At 36.0% G+C, this 15,681-nt stretch overlaps 3 protein-coding genes and 1 pseudogene across 3 annotated transcripts; all 4 read left to right on the top strand.

Moving 5' to 3' along the window:
* Positions 1–2,308: 2,308 nt before the first annotated feature.
* Positions 2,309–6,400, top strand: LOC145631752 (uncharacterized). Its single transcript, XM_081683918.1, has 7 exons — positions 2,309–2,602; positions 3,631–3,774; positions 4,530–4,597; positions 4,740–4,790; positions 4,879–4,938; positions 5,065–5,468; positions 5,945–6,400. Exons 1-6 carry the CDS (start codon positions 2,479–2,481, stop codon positions 5,419–5,421), a joined length of 804 nt encoding a protein of 267 aa, XP_081540044.1. The 5' UTR covers positions 2,309–2,478; the 3' UTR covers positions 5,422–5,468; positions 5,945–6,400.
* A 186-nt stretch (positions 6,401–6,586) lies between these two features.
* On the top strand, positions 6,587–9,848 carry LOC145631751 (uncharacterized). The gene is made up of 2 exons (XM_081683917.1): positions 6,587–8,511; positions 9,335–9,848. Exon 1 carries the CDS (start codon positions 7,451–7,453, stop codon positions 7,823–7,825), a length of 375 nt encoding a protein of 124 aa, XP_081540043.1. The 5' UTR covers positions 6,587–7,450; the 3' UTR covers positions 7,826–8,511; positions 9,335–9,848.
* Positions 9,820–11,702, top strand: LOC145632515 (uncharacterized; annotated as a pseudogene).
* Positions 11,703–12,517: 815 nt separating this feature from the next.
* On the top strand, positions 12,518–14,560 carry LOC145632514 (uncharacterized). The gene is made up of 2 exons (XM_081684887.1): positions 12,518–13,099; positions 13,208–14,560. Exons 1-2 carry the CDS (start codon positions 12,518–12,520, stop codon positions 14,558–14,560), a joined length of 1,935 nt encoding a protein of 644 aa, XP_081541013.1.
* Positions 14,561–15,681: the final 1,121 nt, after the last annotated feature.

The following is a 15,681-nucleotide window of genomic DNA, read 5'->3' as shown; positions in this document are numbered from 1 at the left end:
TGTAACCTTGTATAATGGTGAACTCAACTGGTAAGATATTAATTTCCTTGCTTATGAATTGTTCTACCGTGGAAAAAATAGAATTACTTTAATTTTTATTTTTTACATTAGTTCTTTAATAGAATATGAGTTAGTTAAAAAAAAAATAAAAAATAAAAAATAAAAAAAAAAAAAGTGTTCATATGGTAAAATAGTTGAAGATGGTTAAAAGGAAAGTTTTTCAAAATATGATATATTCTTTATTTTTATATTAATTATTTAATCAAAGAAAATCACTTAATTCAACAAGTGTTTGTAAAAGCTAATTAGACAAAGTTGCTCCAATTATTCATCATGAATTCTTTTTTAGTCAAAACTATAGTTTATATGAACTAATTTGTATGATCTAATTCGAGTTTGGTTTAATCATTCTCAAGTTGAATTACTTTTTTTACAACCTATTTAGGTTTTTTTTTTTTTAAACGGTTACAGCCTGTTAAGTTGTCCATGCCAATCAAAATCATCCCACTATCAACCTTGACGTTGTTTTGTATTACATGCATGTAAAAAATCTTAAACAAGCCAAGGAAGGACAATACATTTCTTTAAGATATAATGAGAAATATGCACTTGATCATCATGATTATGCATTCAAAAACAATTACATATTTTATGACATTTAACAATTTATTTAAAGAAAAAGTGATAATTGGTTTTACATTCGATTATTCTGATTCCTTATGAATTTAACACTTTATTTGCCTAAAATGCATCTCAAGTTCAATTGCAAGTCGTCATACTTTAGGCTTTATTCCCTTAAATCTGATTAATAAAAAAATTATACGCTTTTACCTATTTGATTTGGTAGTGTTTTAGAAAAAACAATCAAATAAAGTATGGTTAGATTCTAATCATTATGAAAAATTCATAGTTTTTTTCCCAAAAAAAAAAAAAAAAAAAAAAGTCCACGAAGAGTGTATATGACGGTCATATATGATACAAATTAACAATATTACATGACCATGAAATACATCCTCAACAATCCTGGGAGTTTTTTACATTGTATTCTAAAACCTTCAAAATTAATCAAATTTTGTGTAATGTAGCCTTCAATTATTATAGACACATTTTTACTTTTTCGGACATGCAAAAAAGAGAAGTTAGGGCTCTTTCCATAAATCCCACAACAACTCGAGAGCCCATTTGGGTGGTTAGAACCATCCACTTCGCCTTTAAACTATCAATAAGCCATTTATGTGCATGTCTCCCTTTAATAATAACTTAAGACCACCACATCCATGGGTCTTTATGTGACCAACTGCTGGTTATACATGACTTTCAATCAACATTATATGACCTTGGGATGTATGACCTACCATCATGAGAGTTTTCGACACCAGATCCTAAAATCTCCGAAATTGATTTTAAAGCATGGATCAAATATTCATCACTTTTAGCCCAATATTGACTTTTTCGAACTCAGAATAAAAACAAGTCAAAGGTGCTTCCTATATACCCTACAACACCCCCTAGAGGCCAGATAGGTGCGTGGGTGGATTGTCCACTATATGCTTTTAAACTACATGGTATTAATCAGTCGTTTGTAACTTACGCGATTACGTGGTTACACCTCCTTTCATTGACTCAACATCATCATGGGTCTTTATGTGACCGACTTCTGGTTGTAATACTTGTAAATGGTTTCAATTCACAAACCACATCTATTTTTCAACATGGGTTCCGAAATATGTGAATTGATCTGATTCATTTCTAAAATAACAAAATGAACTTAAGTTTAAGAATTTTTGCCAATTGCAGCCATTTAAATTTTATATTTTTATTAATTGCAGTCATTTAAAAAAAATTACAACTTGCAGCCCAAAAGTTCTTATAATTGTAAATTGCAATTCAATTCAACTTTTTCGTCAATTTGCGTGTTTCAGTTTAGGTTTTAGGGGCCATTTTAGCCTTTAAGATTCCAAATTGAGCTTGGAATTAGCAAAAAAAAAAATAATGTAAGTGCCTCGTTATGTGTAACAAAAATATATCAATTTGTGGACTATTATTTTTTGCTGTAAAAACGAGGCACTTATGTTAATTTTTTGCCAATTCCGAACTCAATTTAAATCATTAATTACTAAAATGGCCGTTAGAACCTTAACTTAACATTTTTCGACTCGCAAATCGATGAAAAAATTAAATGAAATTGCAATTTATAATTTATTATAACTTTTAGACTGCAATTTGTAATTTTTTTTAATGATTGTAATTTGAAAAATATTAATTTTAAATTGGCTAAATTTGCAAATTTTCCTAAGTTTAATGTGCTTAGAAATTAGAATGTCCCCAAAACCAATTCCTTGAACAAACCCAGAAAGCTCATCAATTGTTGGTCAGGCAAATCGCTAGAGAACTGATTCTGTTCCAGGTACAAGTCTAAAAGTGTTGAATTTTTGAAGATAAGAGAAATTGACTTGAAAAAATAATTTTATTGGAAAGATGAGAAGAAACAATGGAGGAAATTACACAAACCCATGTCTAACAATGCACCAACCTTGGGCTTCTCTCCTCGTTTTTGGCATTAAACGAGTTGAGGGTCGATCATGGCCTTCCCCTATTCGAGGTACTCCTTTTTCTCTCTCCTCTTTCTCATTCAGTTGTAATTTTTCTAGCAAGGTAAAATTTTTGATGGGAAGCTTTTAATTTGAAGACATGTGGGTAGTTGTTGAATATTATGATGAAATTTGAAAGTGTTGTTCTTGACTAGTGTTTACTTGTATTATTGGTATTTTGAGTAATTGGGTAATTTTGTGGATGTTTAAATCGAATATGTTTGAATTATATCGAATAATTTTGCTTGTAGAAGCTTTAATTGGGGATCCACACTGAGAAAAAAGTGGAACTTTGAGAATTGAGTTAATTTAATTAAATCTCAAGTAGTTAGGGTGGTTTGTCTTACTGGTGTTTTCTTTGATAATTATGTTGGTATGTGTCTGTGGTGGTGCCTGATAATTGGAACTTAGTTTCAACTTTTAAGGTTGTTGATTATTTGAAGGACTTCAACTGACTGTGTGGGATTATTTGAAGGACTTCAACTGACTGGGTGTGCGTGTGTGTGTGAGTGTGTGTGTGCGCGTGTTCGTGTGTGGAGGGTGTGGGGAGGAAGGAGATGATTTTCACATATTGTCAAATGCCGAAAAGTTAGGGTGGTTGTCACGGTACCTTAATATTTGTGGTGGTGGTGGAGATGGTTGATATGCTATATGCTATGCTTTATGGTAGACTGGTAGTCCAGTACAATGTTAGCTAACATATTTTTTTGTTCTTTTCGCGTATATTGGAGGGTCTAAAGTCTGAACCTTGCAAACTGCTTGTTTATCCATTAACCTATATATTTCTTATGCTCTTGCTAACTAGCTTGATTGTGTGCATTTACATGTGAAAACATAATTCATTAATTAATCTTTTGTGGAATCTGTTTGGTTGGAAATGAAAACAAAAATACTCTGTACATTATTGAAGGTATGTCAGTTGTTTGGTATCTGTCTTCTTCAAACATCGAAAATGGAGATTACAGAATGTATCATCTATGAAGTAGTTTCTTGTGATGGATATTTTTTTTTATGCTGTTAAGTGATCTGGTCTGTGAAGGTCGACTTTGGATACATGCTGCTAGTAAGGTCCCTGAACCTGAAACTATTAAAGCAATGGAGGACTTCTACAAAGAAATCTATGCAGTGAATGGAATAAAAGACCTCAAGTTTCCAGATAATTATCCAACTTCACGGCTGATAGGTTGTCACTCTTGATCAACATTTTCTCTTACAGAATTGTTCTGCATATTCAGTCTGTGAGCATTTGTATGTGTTTATAGACAATTATTTCTTGTGGCCCAAAATCTGATTTCAAATTATGATTATTTGGTCTGGAAACAACTTGAGCACACGTGAAATCTGGTTCATCTTATAAAATGGCAGGAAAATAGGCTTCTTGTTAGATTTAAGATAAAGAGTTGAGAATGGTAAGTTGCCTCCATTGGGGACAACGCTTTTTCACACAACCTGCTAACAAAACTGTCTGCACTGCAATTGCTAAGAGGCCATGTTATTATTTCTGTTAATTTAGAACAGGACGGTCTGCTACATCTTTAATATATAATATAGGACATTTTTACTTAAAAAATGGCTATTTAGTAGAGCATTCCTTTGCACCCAGTATTGTGTTACTTGCTTTTATTCAAATTTTCTATAGACAATACTGTAGTTAAGTTATTCCTTTGCTATTTCTTAATGGAAATGAGAATAAGCTCTGTGGAGCATCAGGCTTTTATTGTGTCTTCGGAAGCGAATCCCATGCAATTGGATAGTATGATCTCTTGAGAAGTGGCTGCATAGAGTTGATACCTCGCTAACTTTTGTCCTTAGGATCTAGATAATTTTTCGGGAACACGTGCACCTCTCCTTTTGTGCCAGTTATGCCAAGGTCGACTGCACATGAACATCATTTCTCTTTTCTCCAAGGTTTCTTACTGAACTTCCTTTTGAACGCAGGTTGTGTGGAGGTGGTTGGATGTATAACATGTGAAGAGCTGCAAAACTGGGAGGAATTGCCAGAAGGGGTAGAGCATATATGTTTTCTTTTATTTTTTATCCCATCCCTTTGACTCCAAATGAAGTATTGTGATTGTGCCTCATAACAATCTTTGAAGTTATTCTTGTAAGAAACAAAGAATTATTATGGGATCTTCCTTTGTTTGACAGGTCAGATTGGAGGGACAAACAGATTATTGCTGGTTATGCGAGCAGCCACAGGTATGCATCCATTCTTTACTCTTTTTATCCAGATATGAATTGCTAATTGTGTGATTAATAGCTAACACATGTACTTAAACTAATACAGAAACTGATTATCCCATTCGAAATGCGAGGGCAACAGGGTGTTTACAATTTGGAGAGGAAGGTATGCCCGAACTGTAAGACCTTGGCTCTTTTCGTCTCTTAGCAGGAATACAATGTTGCTTTAATGTTCATTACTTAGTTGTCTCTGCTACTGAGAAAGTTGTTAACTTCTCGTTTTTGGCTATAGATATACGAGGCAGCAGTAAGAGGTCTGCGTCCAGTTGAAGCTCCATACCCTGTCAAGTTTCCGCTTGTAGATTCTCAAGATCCTTTCTCACTGAAACCTGGATCACTTACTTGTCTCTTTGGAACCTCCAAGGCTTCTAAACTGGAAATTTCATCTGGTCTTAATAACGTTATAGCTAGTGCACGAGTGGCTGCAACACAGTTCTCGAGAGAAAATAAGGGTGATTCCAGTGTAGACTCTGACGCAGGTATTCCTGTTTCTTCAAGGACAAGGAATAAATTGAAGGGTATAACACAGAATGAAGAAGACGTGTGTCATGATGCAGAGCCTAACTCAGTTACTGAGGACTTAAAATAGCAGTAGCAGTAGCAGTCAGTGACAGAGAAATCGGTCTGAATGATAAGGTTTGCATTCTCTTTTATGTGCTCATTAATCCCGAGAAGGATTTTTCCCCATCATGATGTGATGAATAGATTTGTTGTGCTTCATTATTCTTTGGTATGTTACGTCAATGTTGTTGGTACAGTTGGTGTAATAGCTACTTTTTTCCTTTTAATTGTTATGATTTTTTCACTTCGAAGGTTCTGGTTCTGTGTTTATCCTTTACTGAACAGCTTCGCATGACAGAAATTATATAATTCCATCATGATACCTTGTACAGAATCCTGAATGTTTTATACTACAAATCTTTCTGGTTGCCCATATTAATAATTACATTACCCATTACACAATGGTCACTGGGCTCTCTCCATTCTGTCATGTAACAACTTCTTTTATAGTGCACCAAAAGTGTATTTGACTCATGATCAGGCAGCATGCGGTCATTAGAACCATTTAAATCATATAATTCGTGATGGAGGCAAAATGTATTTTATTGCAGGTCTCATTTTCAGCTGCACAACTGTAACCGTGAGCTACATTTGTTCACATTCGACAAAGATGACTAGGTCTATGGCGTACTGGAAGTCCAGGCCAGCCGGTGCCTCTGTTGTACGAAGTGGACTTCTTTGCCTTACTTTTTTTCCATTTAAACCTTTAAATTTTAGGCACTCAGGTTCTGTATTATTTTGGTGAGCCACAGAGCCAGTCATTTGAAAGATTTTGCCAAGATACATCTGCAAATATGTCAATTTGTGGTACTGGTGTTGCACCTTTGATAATAATGATCATGATATTTTTGTATTTTAGTTCATTTCTGTACAATAATGATCTAGATTCTTGTAAATTAAATTTTTGTAATTTTGATATCTGTGCAATAGATAACAATTTCACCCAGCTTTTGATGTAGTCCCATCTACTTCTTTATTATAATGAAATTGTTGAATATCAAATTCCACTCAAGACTTGCTTTTGATGTTATTGTCTTTTATTTTATTTATGGGGATTGCTTCATTGATTCTCAAGAGCTTATTTACGTGGATGTGGTTTGGGTTCTCAGGATTCTCCTACTGAAACTCTCTGTCTGAAAAAGGAAGATACCGCTTTGAGGACTGGCGATTTCTGCATTACCTGGTATGCATAATTTCCCCTTTGGAACTTTTTTAGTACCTCAACTCAATGCCTCTGCACTTGCTGTTTAACTCCGCTCTTTATCGCAGTGACTAGAGGTCATCAAAACATAGAAATTATGGATGAGGTATAAGTTATCACATTGAAATTTAGCAGAATGGGGACAATATAGATGGAAAAAATGTCGTAGTGCCTGTGATATAATAGTGTTAAAATTTATGTTTGGTGAAAAAGTTGAAAATAGAAATTCAAAATCTTGTTGAATAAGTGTTATATACAGCTCTTTCTTTTATCATGTTATATGCTGTATTTTTCCATGTTCTTTAAGACATTTTCTTAACAATCACGTCATTTGAGAGGATTTTCTATTTTTAGTTGGAGTGGTAGATACTATGATTTGATTTTGCAAGGAAAATTAAACCAAAGTTGCAGAATTAGAAAACTTATGATTGTGAACAATCTGTAGGGCCAGAATTTGGGCGTGTACATACTATTCTAGTGTGCTAGAGTTAGAATCTTAGTTTAAACCCCTTAATTTTTTTGTATGGTTGATGCATTATTTCATGTAATTTCGTGCCCCAGAACCAATAAGAAGTAATTGGAAGTTGCCATATAAGTGTACAACTCTGAAATCTCGTTTACAAAATTTATCACTTATTATTGCTCCCCAAATCCTCTGTTCAAATTTGTTCAAGCTTTTATTACTCCAACAAACCTTTCATTAAAAGGTAGACATATATAGTAGTGTTCTGGTTAGTAATTTATTTTAACCTGCAACACGAAAACTTTGTGTTCGTTAAGAATTTGTATAAATGGAACCCATTTTTCTTCTGTTTTGAACCATCACACACAAGGGTTTCCCCTTATAAGACAAAAAATGTCTGGAAAATACTTGCTGCTCTTGCTCCTGATTGTTGTTTTAATCACCACTGGTTGTCTTGCCAATCATGACGACTACAAAGATGACAAGAAGCCGCCTGGGGAAAAACCACCCAAGGATGATCATAAACCTCCCAAGGATGATCATGAACCTCCTAAGGAGGATCATAAACCTCCCAAGGATGATCATGAACCTCCTAAGGATGATCATAAACCTCCTAAGGATGATCATGAACCTCCTAAGGATGATCATAAACCTCCCAAAGATGATTATAAACCACCTGCCAAACATGACAAGAAGCCACCCATGAAGAAGCATCCACCTGAAAAGAAGTACCCAGTGCCACCCTACGAACCACCCTCCGCAGTTTGAAAATCATCAAATCAATGCCTCTGACTTAAAATCCAGTTTGCAAAATAAGACTTGTTGTGGGCTTCTTTTATGTGTGTCTTGCAGTCATGCTCCATCACTTGTGGTGTTGGAGTTTATTTTGAAGCACTCTTGTGTTATAGTATTGGATGATATCCTTTATGTTTGGTTGTTGAAATGTTTTATGTTTATGTGTGAAGTGGTTTTTACCCCATCTATTGTGCTCCCTGCATTATACATTGAATAATTTTAGGAATATTTACTCTGCTGTTTCTTTCTTTCTTGTACTTCTTAAGGAAGAGGGTGGGGGTGGGGGATTTTGATAGTCAGAGGTGGGAAACGAAGAGCAAAACCATGCAATGAGCGAGTTACAGGAGGTCGGGTTAGAACAATATAGTCCAGGGAAGGGCAAACCCTTTGGGTTTCAGTGTTTCACTAGTCAACACAACCAATTAAACTATTAAATACGAAGTACAATGCTAAATACTACTCCCTCCGTCCCATAATAGTCTTTTTATATAATTTGCATGATTACAAATTTTCTCATCAAACAATCATTTTATCTGAAATTAGTCGTAATATATTTTTTTTCTTTTCGGATGCTCCTTTGCGCGGGAATCAATTTGCCGGTGTAAATATTCTTCCAAGACATTTATGCCAAGGACAATGTATGATAATGATGGTATAAGGTAAGAGAGACATGACATGAATTGGTAGTCTTTTTTATCTATATAGAAAGTAGATTCTATGCCTTCTCTGTAAGCTTTTAGCTATCAAGGATGCTCAGCTTTTTTGTTCCAAAATGATTTAGTAATCCAGTTAGCTTCTGGCTTTCTAGATTTTAAATAACACAAATTAATCTGACATACTGCACATTTGATCAACAACTCTTGATAATTAGAAATGGCCAAATGTTTTTGTCTTTATAATGCTTTCTGATGTTAAAGTTAATGTCTTTCTTTTGAAACTGTGTGAATTTCATGAGCTTATTTTATGAGGACTTCAAATTTATCGCGAAACTATAAACTTATAGCTGATTAATCCTAGAATACAGAGGAAATATGCATGAATTCCTTAGATTATAAATAACTGCTTCGAGTTTTTTTTTTTTTTTTAATTAAATTCGTATTACACAATCTTGAAGAAGTGCAATGTTTTCTATTGTTTAATTCTGTCTTCACACAATGTTCTTTAAGACATTTTATTTTTTTTAAGAATTATACTGTACTAGTTACCAAGATTTTCTTTTGCAAGTGCAGGGTGTAAATTATAAAAAAAAAAAAAAAAAAAAAAAAAAAAAAGTTCAGTGTGAAATATGTACAGGCAAAGAATGTGAATAATTTACTTAATAAAACTTGGGCAGAACAACATTTATATGACAATATATCATATAGTTTTTCCTCCTATGTGAAACTGTATATATAGCGCCTTTTATCTTTCTACTCTGAACCATCCCACAGAAATTTTCTAGTGTTACATAAATAATCATCATGTTTTGTGTACGCTTGCTAGTTTTGTTCCTTATGGTGGGAGTTATCGTCGCTGCTCAATGCCTTGCTGAACGTCATCAGCATGATCATCGCAAAACATCTCCACGACACAGGGCAATTGAAACCTGTAAAAAAACAGCAGAACACAGCAGACCAATAAAAGCACCCAAGGCAGAGAAGAAAAAACCTCCAGTTCCTCATGATAAAGATAAGGCACCAAAACATGAAACCCACAAATCTCCTAAAAAAGGGGCTACTAAACCACCTGTTGGACATGAAACAAAATCGCCTCCCAGTAAACAGGATCTACCAGCGAAGAAGCTTCCCCCTCCCGGAAAGAAGCTTTCCCCAATGCCGCCCCACAAACCACCCACGACTTCTTAAAGATCTTCGTACATGATTTTTATCTAGAATAAGAAACATCCTTGGCACTATATCAGCATTTCTTCTTTACTTTATGGTTATCGAGCTTGTATTTTGTTCTACTAATTGCATATCTATGCTGAAATGGGTTTAAAGTATAAAACCATTTATGTTTGAATGAGCATTGATTTATCTGTTTGTCTCTATAGTATCTTTCTATATTGCAACACAAAGATCACCTTTGTGAATTAAATCATATATTATACTGATATAATGAATAAACTGATAAGTGTTGTAAAAATAGTACTGTATTACAATTTCTTCTGTATAACCTGATAACTATTCATCTCTAGGAAGAACAATTCTCTTACATACAAAGCAACAGGCAACCCATGCCTAGATTTCTTCTTCCATGTAGTTCCCAATGCAGACCCCCGGTCGATCACGAACCGCCTCGAAAAGGCTTGGGATCATGATCCCTTGACTACATTAAAGCTTGTATGTAACCTTAGAGCGATTAGAGGGACTGGAAAGTCTGATAGAGAAGGTTTCTTTAGTTGCGCGATTTGGCTCTTTAAGCATCATCCTAGGACATTAGCGTATAACATGAAGAATCTTGCTGAGTTTGGTTGTTTTAAGGACTTGCTTGAGATTCTTTACCGGTTACTTGAGGGACAAGGTATTCGCGCTAAGAGGAAATCGGAGTGGGAGTCTAAGAAAAGAGGGGCAGGGAAGGCGAGGAAGACGAAGAAGCCGAGGAGGAAGGGTTATAGGAGGGAAAACAAAGGGGAGTCGAAGGAGGAGAGGATTCGGAAGAATTTGGAGAGAGGAGAGGAGGAGGAGAAGGCGGCGAGGGTGCTGAGAAAAGAGAGGGAAGCGGCTAAGGCCAAGAAGGCCTTAGCTAGGTACAAGAAAGACCCTGATTTTCGAGTTTTGCATGATCAAGTTGCTGAGGTTTTTGCTAAGTTCTTGAGATCTGATGTTGAGTTCTTGAAATTAGGGGATGTGAACAAGATTAGTTTAGCCTCTAAGTGGTGCCCTAATATTGATTCTTCGTATGATAAAACAACATTGATTTGTGAAAGCATTGCAAGAAGAGTGTTTCCTAAGGCAGAGTACTCTGAATACGAGGGTGTTGAGGATGCTCATTATGCTTATAGAGTGAGAGATAGGCTTAGGAAGGAAGTACTCGTACCACTGCATAAGGCGCTTGAATTACCTGAGGTATACATTGGGTTTAATCAATGGAGATCATTGCCTTACAATCGAGTCCCGTCTATTGCTATGAGAACTTATAAGGACCTGTTTTTGAAGCATGATCCAAAGAGGTTTTTGAACTATTTAGAAGATGTGAAAAGGGGGGATTCAACCATTGCAGCAGGCGCGTTGCTTCCTCATGAGATTATATCTTGTTTAGGAGATGGGGGTAGTTCAGTTGCAGAACTTCAGTGGAAGAGAATGGTGGAGGATCTTATAAAGCTTGGGAAGTTGAAGGATTGTGTCGCGGTTTGTGATGTTTCTGGTAGCATGGAGGGTACTCCCATGGAAGTATGTGTTGCCCTTGGATTGGTTATCTCGGAGTTGAGTGAAGATCCATGGAAAGGGAAAGTCATAACGTTTTCTGCTAAGCCGAAGTTGCATATAATTGAAGGAGATGATCTTGTTTCGAAGGTGAAGTTTATAACAAACATGGAGACGGGTTTGAATACAGACCTTCAAAAGGTTTTTGACCGTATTTTAAAAGTGGCTGTTGATAGTAAGATCACTCAGGATCAGATGGTGAAGAGGGTGTTTGTGTTTAGTGACATGGAGTTTGATGAAGCAGCAGGAACAAAGACTATATGACTCTTCTTCGGATTCTAGCTACCCCTGTAACAGCAACACGAGAAGGTGTTGTTCTGCTAAGTGGATTTTCGAAGAATTTGATGAAGCTGTTCTTTGAGAGAGATGGGGTTTTCACTCCCTTGGAAGCTATGGAACTTGCCATTGCCGGTGAAGAATATAAGGAACTAATGGTGTATGACTGATTTAGTCTAATTGCTTATTTAGGTTCTTTGTTCTAGTTTAAATAGTTTATAATAGTCCTTTTACCCCAAAAACTATGCAAAGAAAAAAAAAAAAAGATTTTATGCTTAATCCCCCTCTTCTATAGAATAAATGTTACATTCTGTTCTTCAATAGGTGCTAAGTAGTTTTCAGAACAGTTAGGTTTATGTTTCATTGAATAAAGTTGCTTTCTTTTTGGTTATAGCTCTCTTGTTTTCCTGGCATTAATGTACTCTTAGTAATGGTTTTCGATCATGTTTAGATTATTATGAATGCGTTATTTAATCAAAACTAATATGTATCTACCTACCTCAATAGATACATGCATGAACAATGATGCTACTGACTTGCTAATTATTTTAAACTACAGCCTTTTAATGTTGCAATTGACCTCATTAGTCGTTTCTAAACTCCAAACACTCATTGAAATTGAACCTTTTTTCGTTTCCTCAAGGCCTATGCTATTGCAACTCCAAATACTTACAGTTCATTCAATCTGACATCGATAATGATCAGCAACAAAAATCCAAGAATTTCGTAAATCTCTTACAAATTATGGCTTAAATAGACCTTTTTCATCAGAAACCCTGTAGACATGCAATCGATTCAATGTTCAGGTAGGCTTGGAGAGTATTTTTTTCATCAGCGAGGCAGGGGTTGTTGTAAATACTATCCCAAATCCCTGCTTTTAGGCCCAGCCCAAAAAAAAAAAAAAAACCTATATATGAATTGAAAATCTGATCAAATTATCAACGCTATTAACCTAAAAAAAAAAAACACTGAAACAACCAAAACTATGGCTCCAAGAATACTCTCTGGTCCCCCAGAAATTACCATTCCCTCCCTCCCTACCACCACAATCACCTCCAACGCTGTTGCCGTAGACAAAAACGACCGCAGTAAAATCTATCTCTCTGATTTTTTCCCTAGTAATTTTCTATCTCTTAGCAATAATTCTCAACCAAACATAATAGGCCTTACGGAAAATGGATCCACAACATTCCTAACCTCAGGAAACCCTGCCTTAGACTTCTTCTTCCATGTTGTCCCCGACACGCCAGCTTCGGAACTCATACACCTTGTACAACTTTCTTGGTCATACGATCCACTCTTAACCCTTAAGTTGATCTGTAATCTTCGAGGTGTACGAGGTACCGGAAAATCTGATAAAAAAGGGTTTTACGAAGCTGCATTATGGCTGCATGAAAACCACCCTAAAACCCTAGCCCTTAACATGAGCTCCATTTCGGGTTTTGGATACTTGAAGGATATGCCTGAGATCCTCTTCCGCCTTCTAGAGGGGACTGATTCTAGGAAACGTGTGGAGAAAGGTTATGGTACTAGGAAGCGTGTGGAGGAAGTTTCCGAAGAGTTTCCAGTCTTGTGTAGGAGCTTTAGGGGCGGTAGGGGTTCCGGGTTAATGGGAGGGCGTGGTAGAGGGTTCGGATTAATGGGAGAGCGCGGTTGGGGTTTCGGGTTAATGGAGGAAGAATTAGAAGACCATGATGTAAATAAGGGTGAGGAGAAAGAGAAGATTAGGGTTTCGAGGTTTAAGAAAAAAAATGAGAGGACTAAAAAGATATTAAGGTTATATAATCGAGATGCTAATTTTCGGCTTTTGCATGATTCAATTTCTGATGTATTTGTTGATTTGTTGAGAAAAGATGTTGAGTTGCTTAAAAAGGGTGATTTGTATAATATAGGGTTAGCTGCTAAATGGTGTCCCACCCTTGATTCTACATATGATGAAGTGACATTGCTTTGTGAAAGCATTGCAAGAGGGATGTTTCCGAAGGAAGAATTCGACGAGTATAGGGGTATGGAGGAAGGGTATTATGCCTTTAAGGTTCGTGATCGATTGAGGAAGGAGGTGTTGGTTCCTTTAAGGAAAGCACTCGAGTTACCGGAGGTTTATATATGTGCTAAGGAGTGGGATGCATTGCCTTATAATAGGGTGCCTTCTGTGGCTATGAATTTGTACAAAGGTTTGTTTTATAAAAATGATAGGGAGAGGTTTGAGGGATACTTGGAGAAGGTGAAGAGTGGTAAGGCGACAGTTGCTGCTGGGGCACTGCTTCCTCATGAGATAATCGCCTCGTTGTGGAGGGATAAGAATGGGGGTGAGGTGGCCGAGCTTCAGTGGAAGAGGATGGTGGATGATTTAGCAAAGAAGGGGAAGTTTTCTAACTGTATGGCTATTAGTGATGTGTCTGGGTCTATGAATGGGATTCCAATGGAAGTTTCTATAGCTCTTGGTTTGTTGATTTCCGAGCTAAGTGAGAAACCATGGAAGGGGAAACTAATCACTTTTAGTAATGATCCTCAGTTACACAGAATTAAGGGAAGAACACTGAAAAAGAAGTGTAGCTTTGTAAAGAAAATGGACTGGGGATATAGCACAGATTTGCAAAAGGTGTTTGATCGGATTTTGAAGGTGGCAGTGAAAGCGAAACTCCCTCAAGAACAGATGATAAAAAGGTTGTTTATCTTCAGTGACATGGAGTTTAATGAGGCCTCTGGCCGGAAACCTTTCTCGTATGGGATAAATGACTTGGAACCGAATAATGATGTGATTTCTTGGGAAACAGATTACATGGTGATACAAAGAAAGTTTAAGGAGAGTGGGTATGACAAGGTGCCTGAGATTGTGTTTTGGAACCTCAGGCACTCTGAGGCTACTCCAGTTCCAAGCACTGAACCTGGGGTTGCGCTTGTTAGTGGATATTCGAAGAATCTAATGACCTTGTTCTTGGAGGAAGGTGGAGTATTGAATCCGGAAGGGGTTATGCTTGCTGCTGTTGCTAAGCCAGAGTATGATGCACTTGTTGTTTATGATTGATCAATAATTGGTTGTTTCTAGCTTGATAGATGTTTTGAGAATTAAAATGTTTGTACTTGAGATTTTACTTTATGTATAGTGAATAAAACATCAACTTTTCAATGGAATAAACTTGCATTATTTTTGTGTTTCCTGTCAATGTATTTATTTGTTGCAGGGTATTGTCCTGTATTTCATTATTTCAGCATACAGTTCCATAATTTTTGAAGAATTATGTACTAATATTGCTGATCGAAAGTACTTTATATTACTTTTGCTCTTAAGTTTTGATATTTGAGGTGAAGTTGGCTTTCTATATCTGCCTAGGCACTCAATTGGCAAAATTTTCATATCATTTAACTGCAGTCAGTACAAATTGTCAGAGTATTTCATTGGTTACAATTATCATGATCCCAAAATCATGTCATGTAAGTGCAAGCTAGGCAGATCATTCCATCATTGGTGTTATCAGACCATATTGTGTCGTGGTCTATTACTTATTTATCAGTATCACATGTACTGTACTGTTTTTATCTACGAAGTGTTTATATTTCATATCATAGCGTGTTTATGCAGGAGTAAATTTCATACTCTGACCCTAGATGGTTCTTATCTTCAGACTCTTACATATAGTTTTCATATCAGATTTACTCGGATGTTCCTTGCATTGAGAACGTGTTCTTTGTATATTCTGAAGCTTGTGTCTGAGAAAATTTGGTATCCATTAAGCGTATTTGAGCTTTATTATTGGAAGATGATGGTATAGAGAACCCTGAGTCATTCAGCTTGCTGACATTGGTAAGCCAGGATTAGGCTGGTTGTTTATGAATTATGATTGATATAAGCTTATATACATTTACTTTAGACTTGAAATTTGAAGTATTGACATAATGGTGATTTTGTTATGTTTCCTACCACTCTGCACTGTTCCGATAAATTCTGATGATGATTGAGCATTGAGGAATTTTGTGACAAATTTCAGCATATCGTTCATTTCATGCAGCTGGTCTAGTTCACCTTCGATCAGATCTTTGCAGTTCAGGATCTTGCTTACAGTAATGTTGTGTTTGATAACTTTTCTAATATCTAAATGATCAGAATATTGGTTTCGTTAATTAATTGATCCTTGTTATGTTGTTTTG

The sequence above is a fragment of the Chenopodium album genome, chromosome 5 (genome assembly GCF_948465745.1).
Source record: "Chenopodium album chromosome 5, dcCheAlbu1.1, whole genome shotgun sequence".
Lineage (NCBI taxonomy): Eukaryota > Viridiplantae > Streptophyta > Magnoliopsida > Caryophyllales > Amaranthaceae > Chenopodium > Chenopodium album.
This window is presented reverse-complemented; position numbering and strand designations above follow the sequence as displayed.

Bases quoted from the DNA above. Each gene is read 5' to 3' on its own strand.
- LOC145632514 (XM_081684887.1), top strand. From the start codon at position 12,518: ATGGCTCCAAGAATACTCTCTGGTCCCCCAGAAATTACCATTCCCTCC. The intron at 13,100-13,207 runs GTCTTGTGTAGG...GGGTTAATGGAG, and splicing joins AAGTTTCCGAAGAGTTTCCA to GAAGAATTAGAAGACCATGA.
- LOC145631752 (XM_081683918.1), top strand. From the start codon at position 2,479: ATGAGAAGAAACAATGGAGGAAATTACACAAACCCATGTCTAACAATG. The intron at 4,598-4,739 runs GTAGAGCATATA...TTTGTTTGACAG, and splicing joins GGGAGGAATTGCCAGAAGGG to GTCAGATTGGAGGGACAAAC. The intron at 4,939-5,064 runs GTATGCCCGAAC...TTTTGGCTATAG, and splicing joins TTTACAATTTGGAGAGGAAG to ATATACGAGGCAGCAGTAAG.
- LOC145631751 (XM_081683917.1), top strand. From the start codon at position 7,451: ATGTCTGGAAAATACTTGCTGCTCTTGCTCCTGATTGTTGTTTTAATC.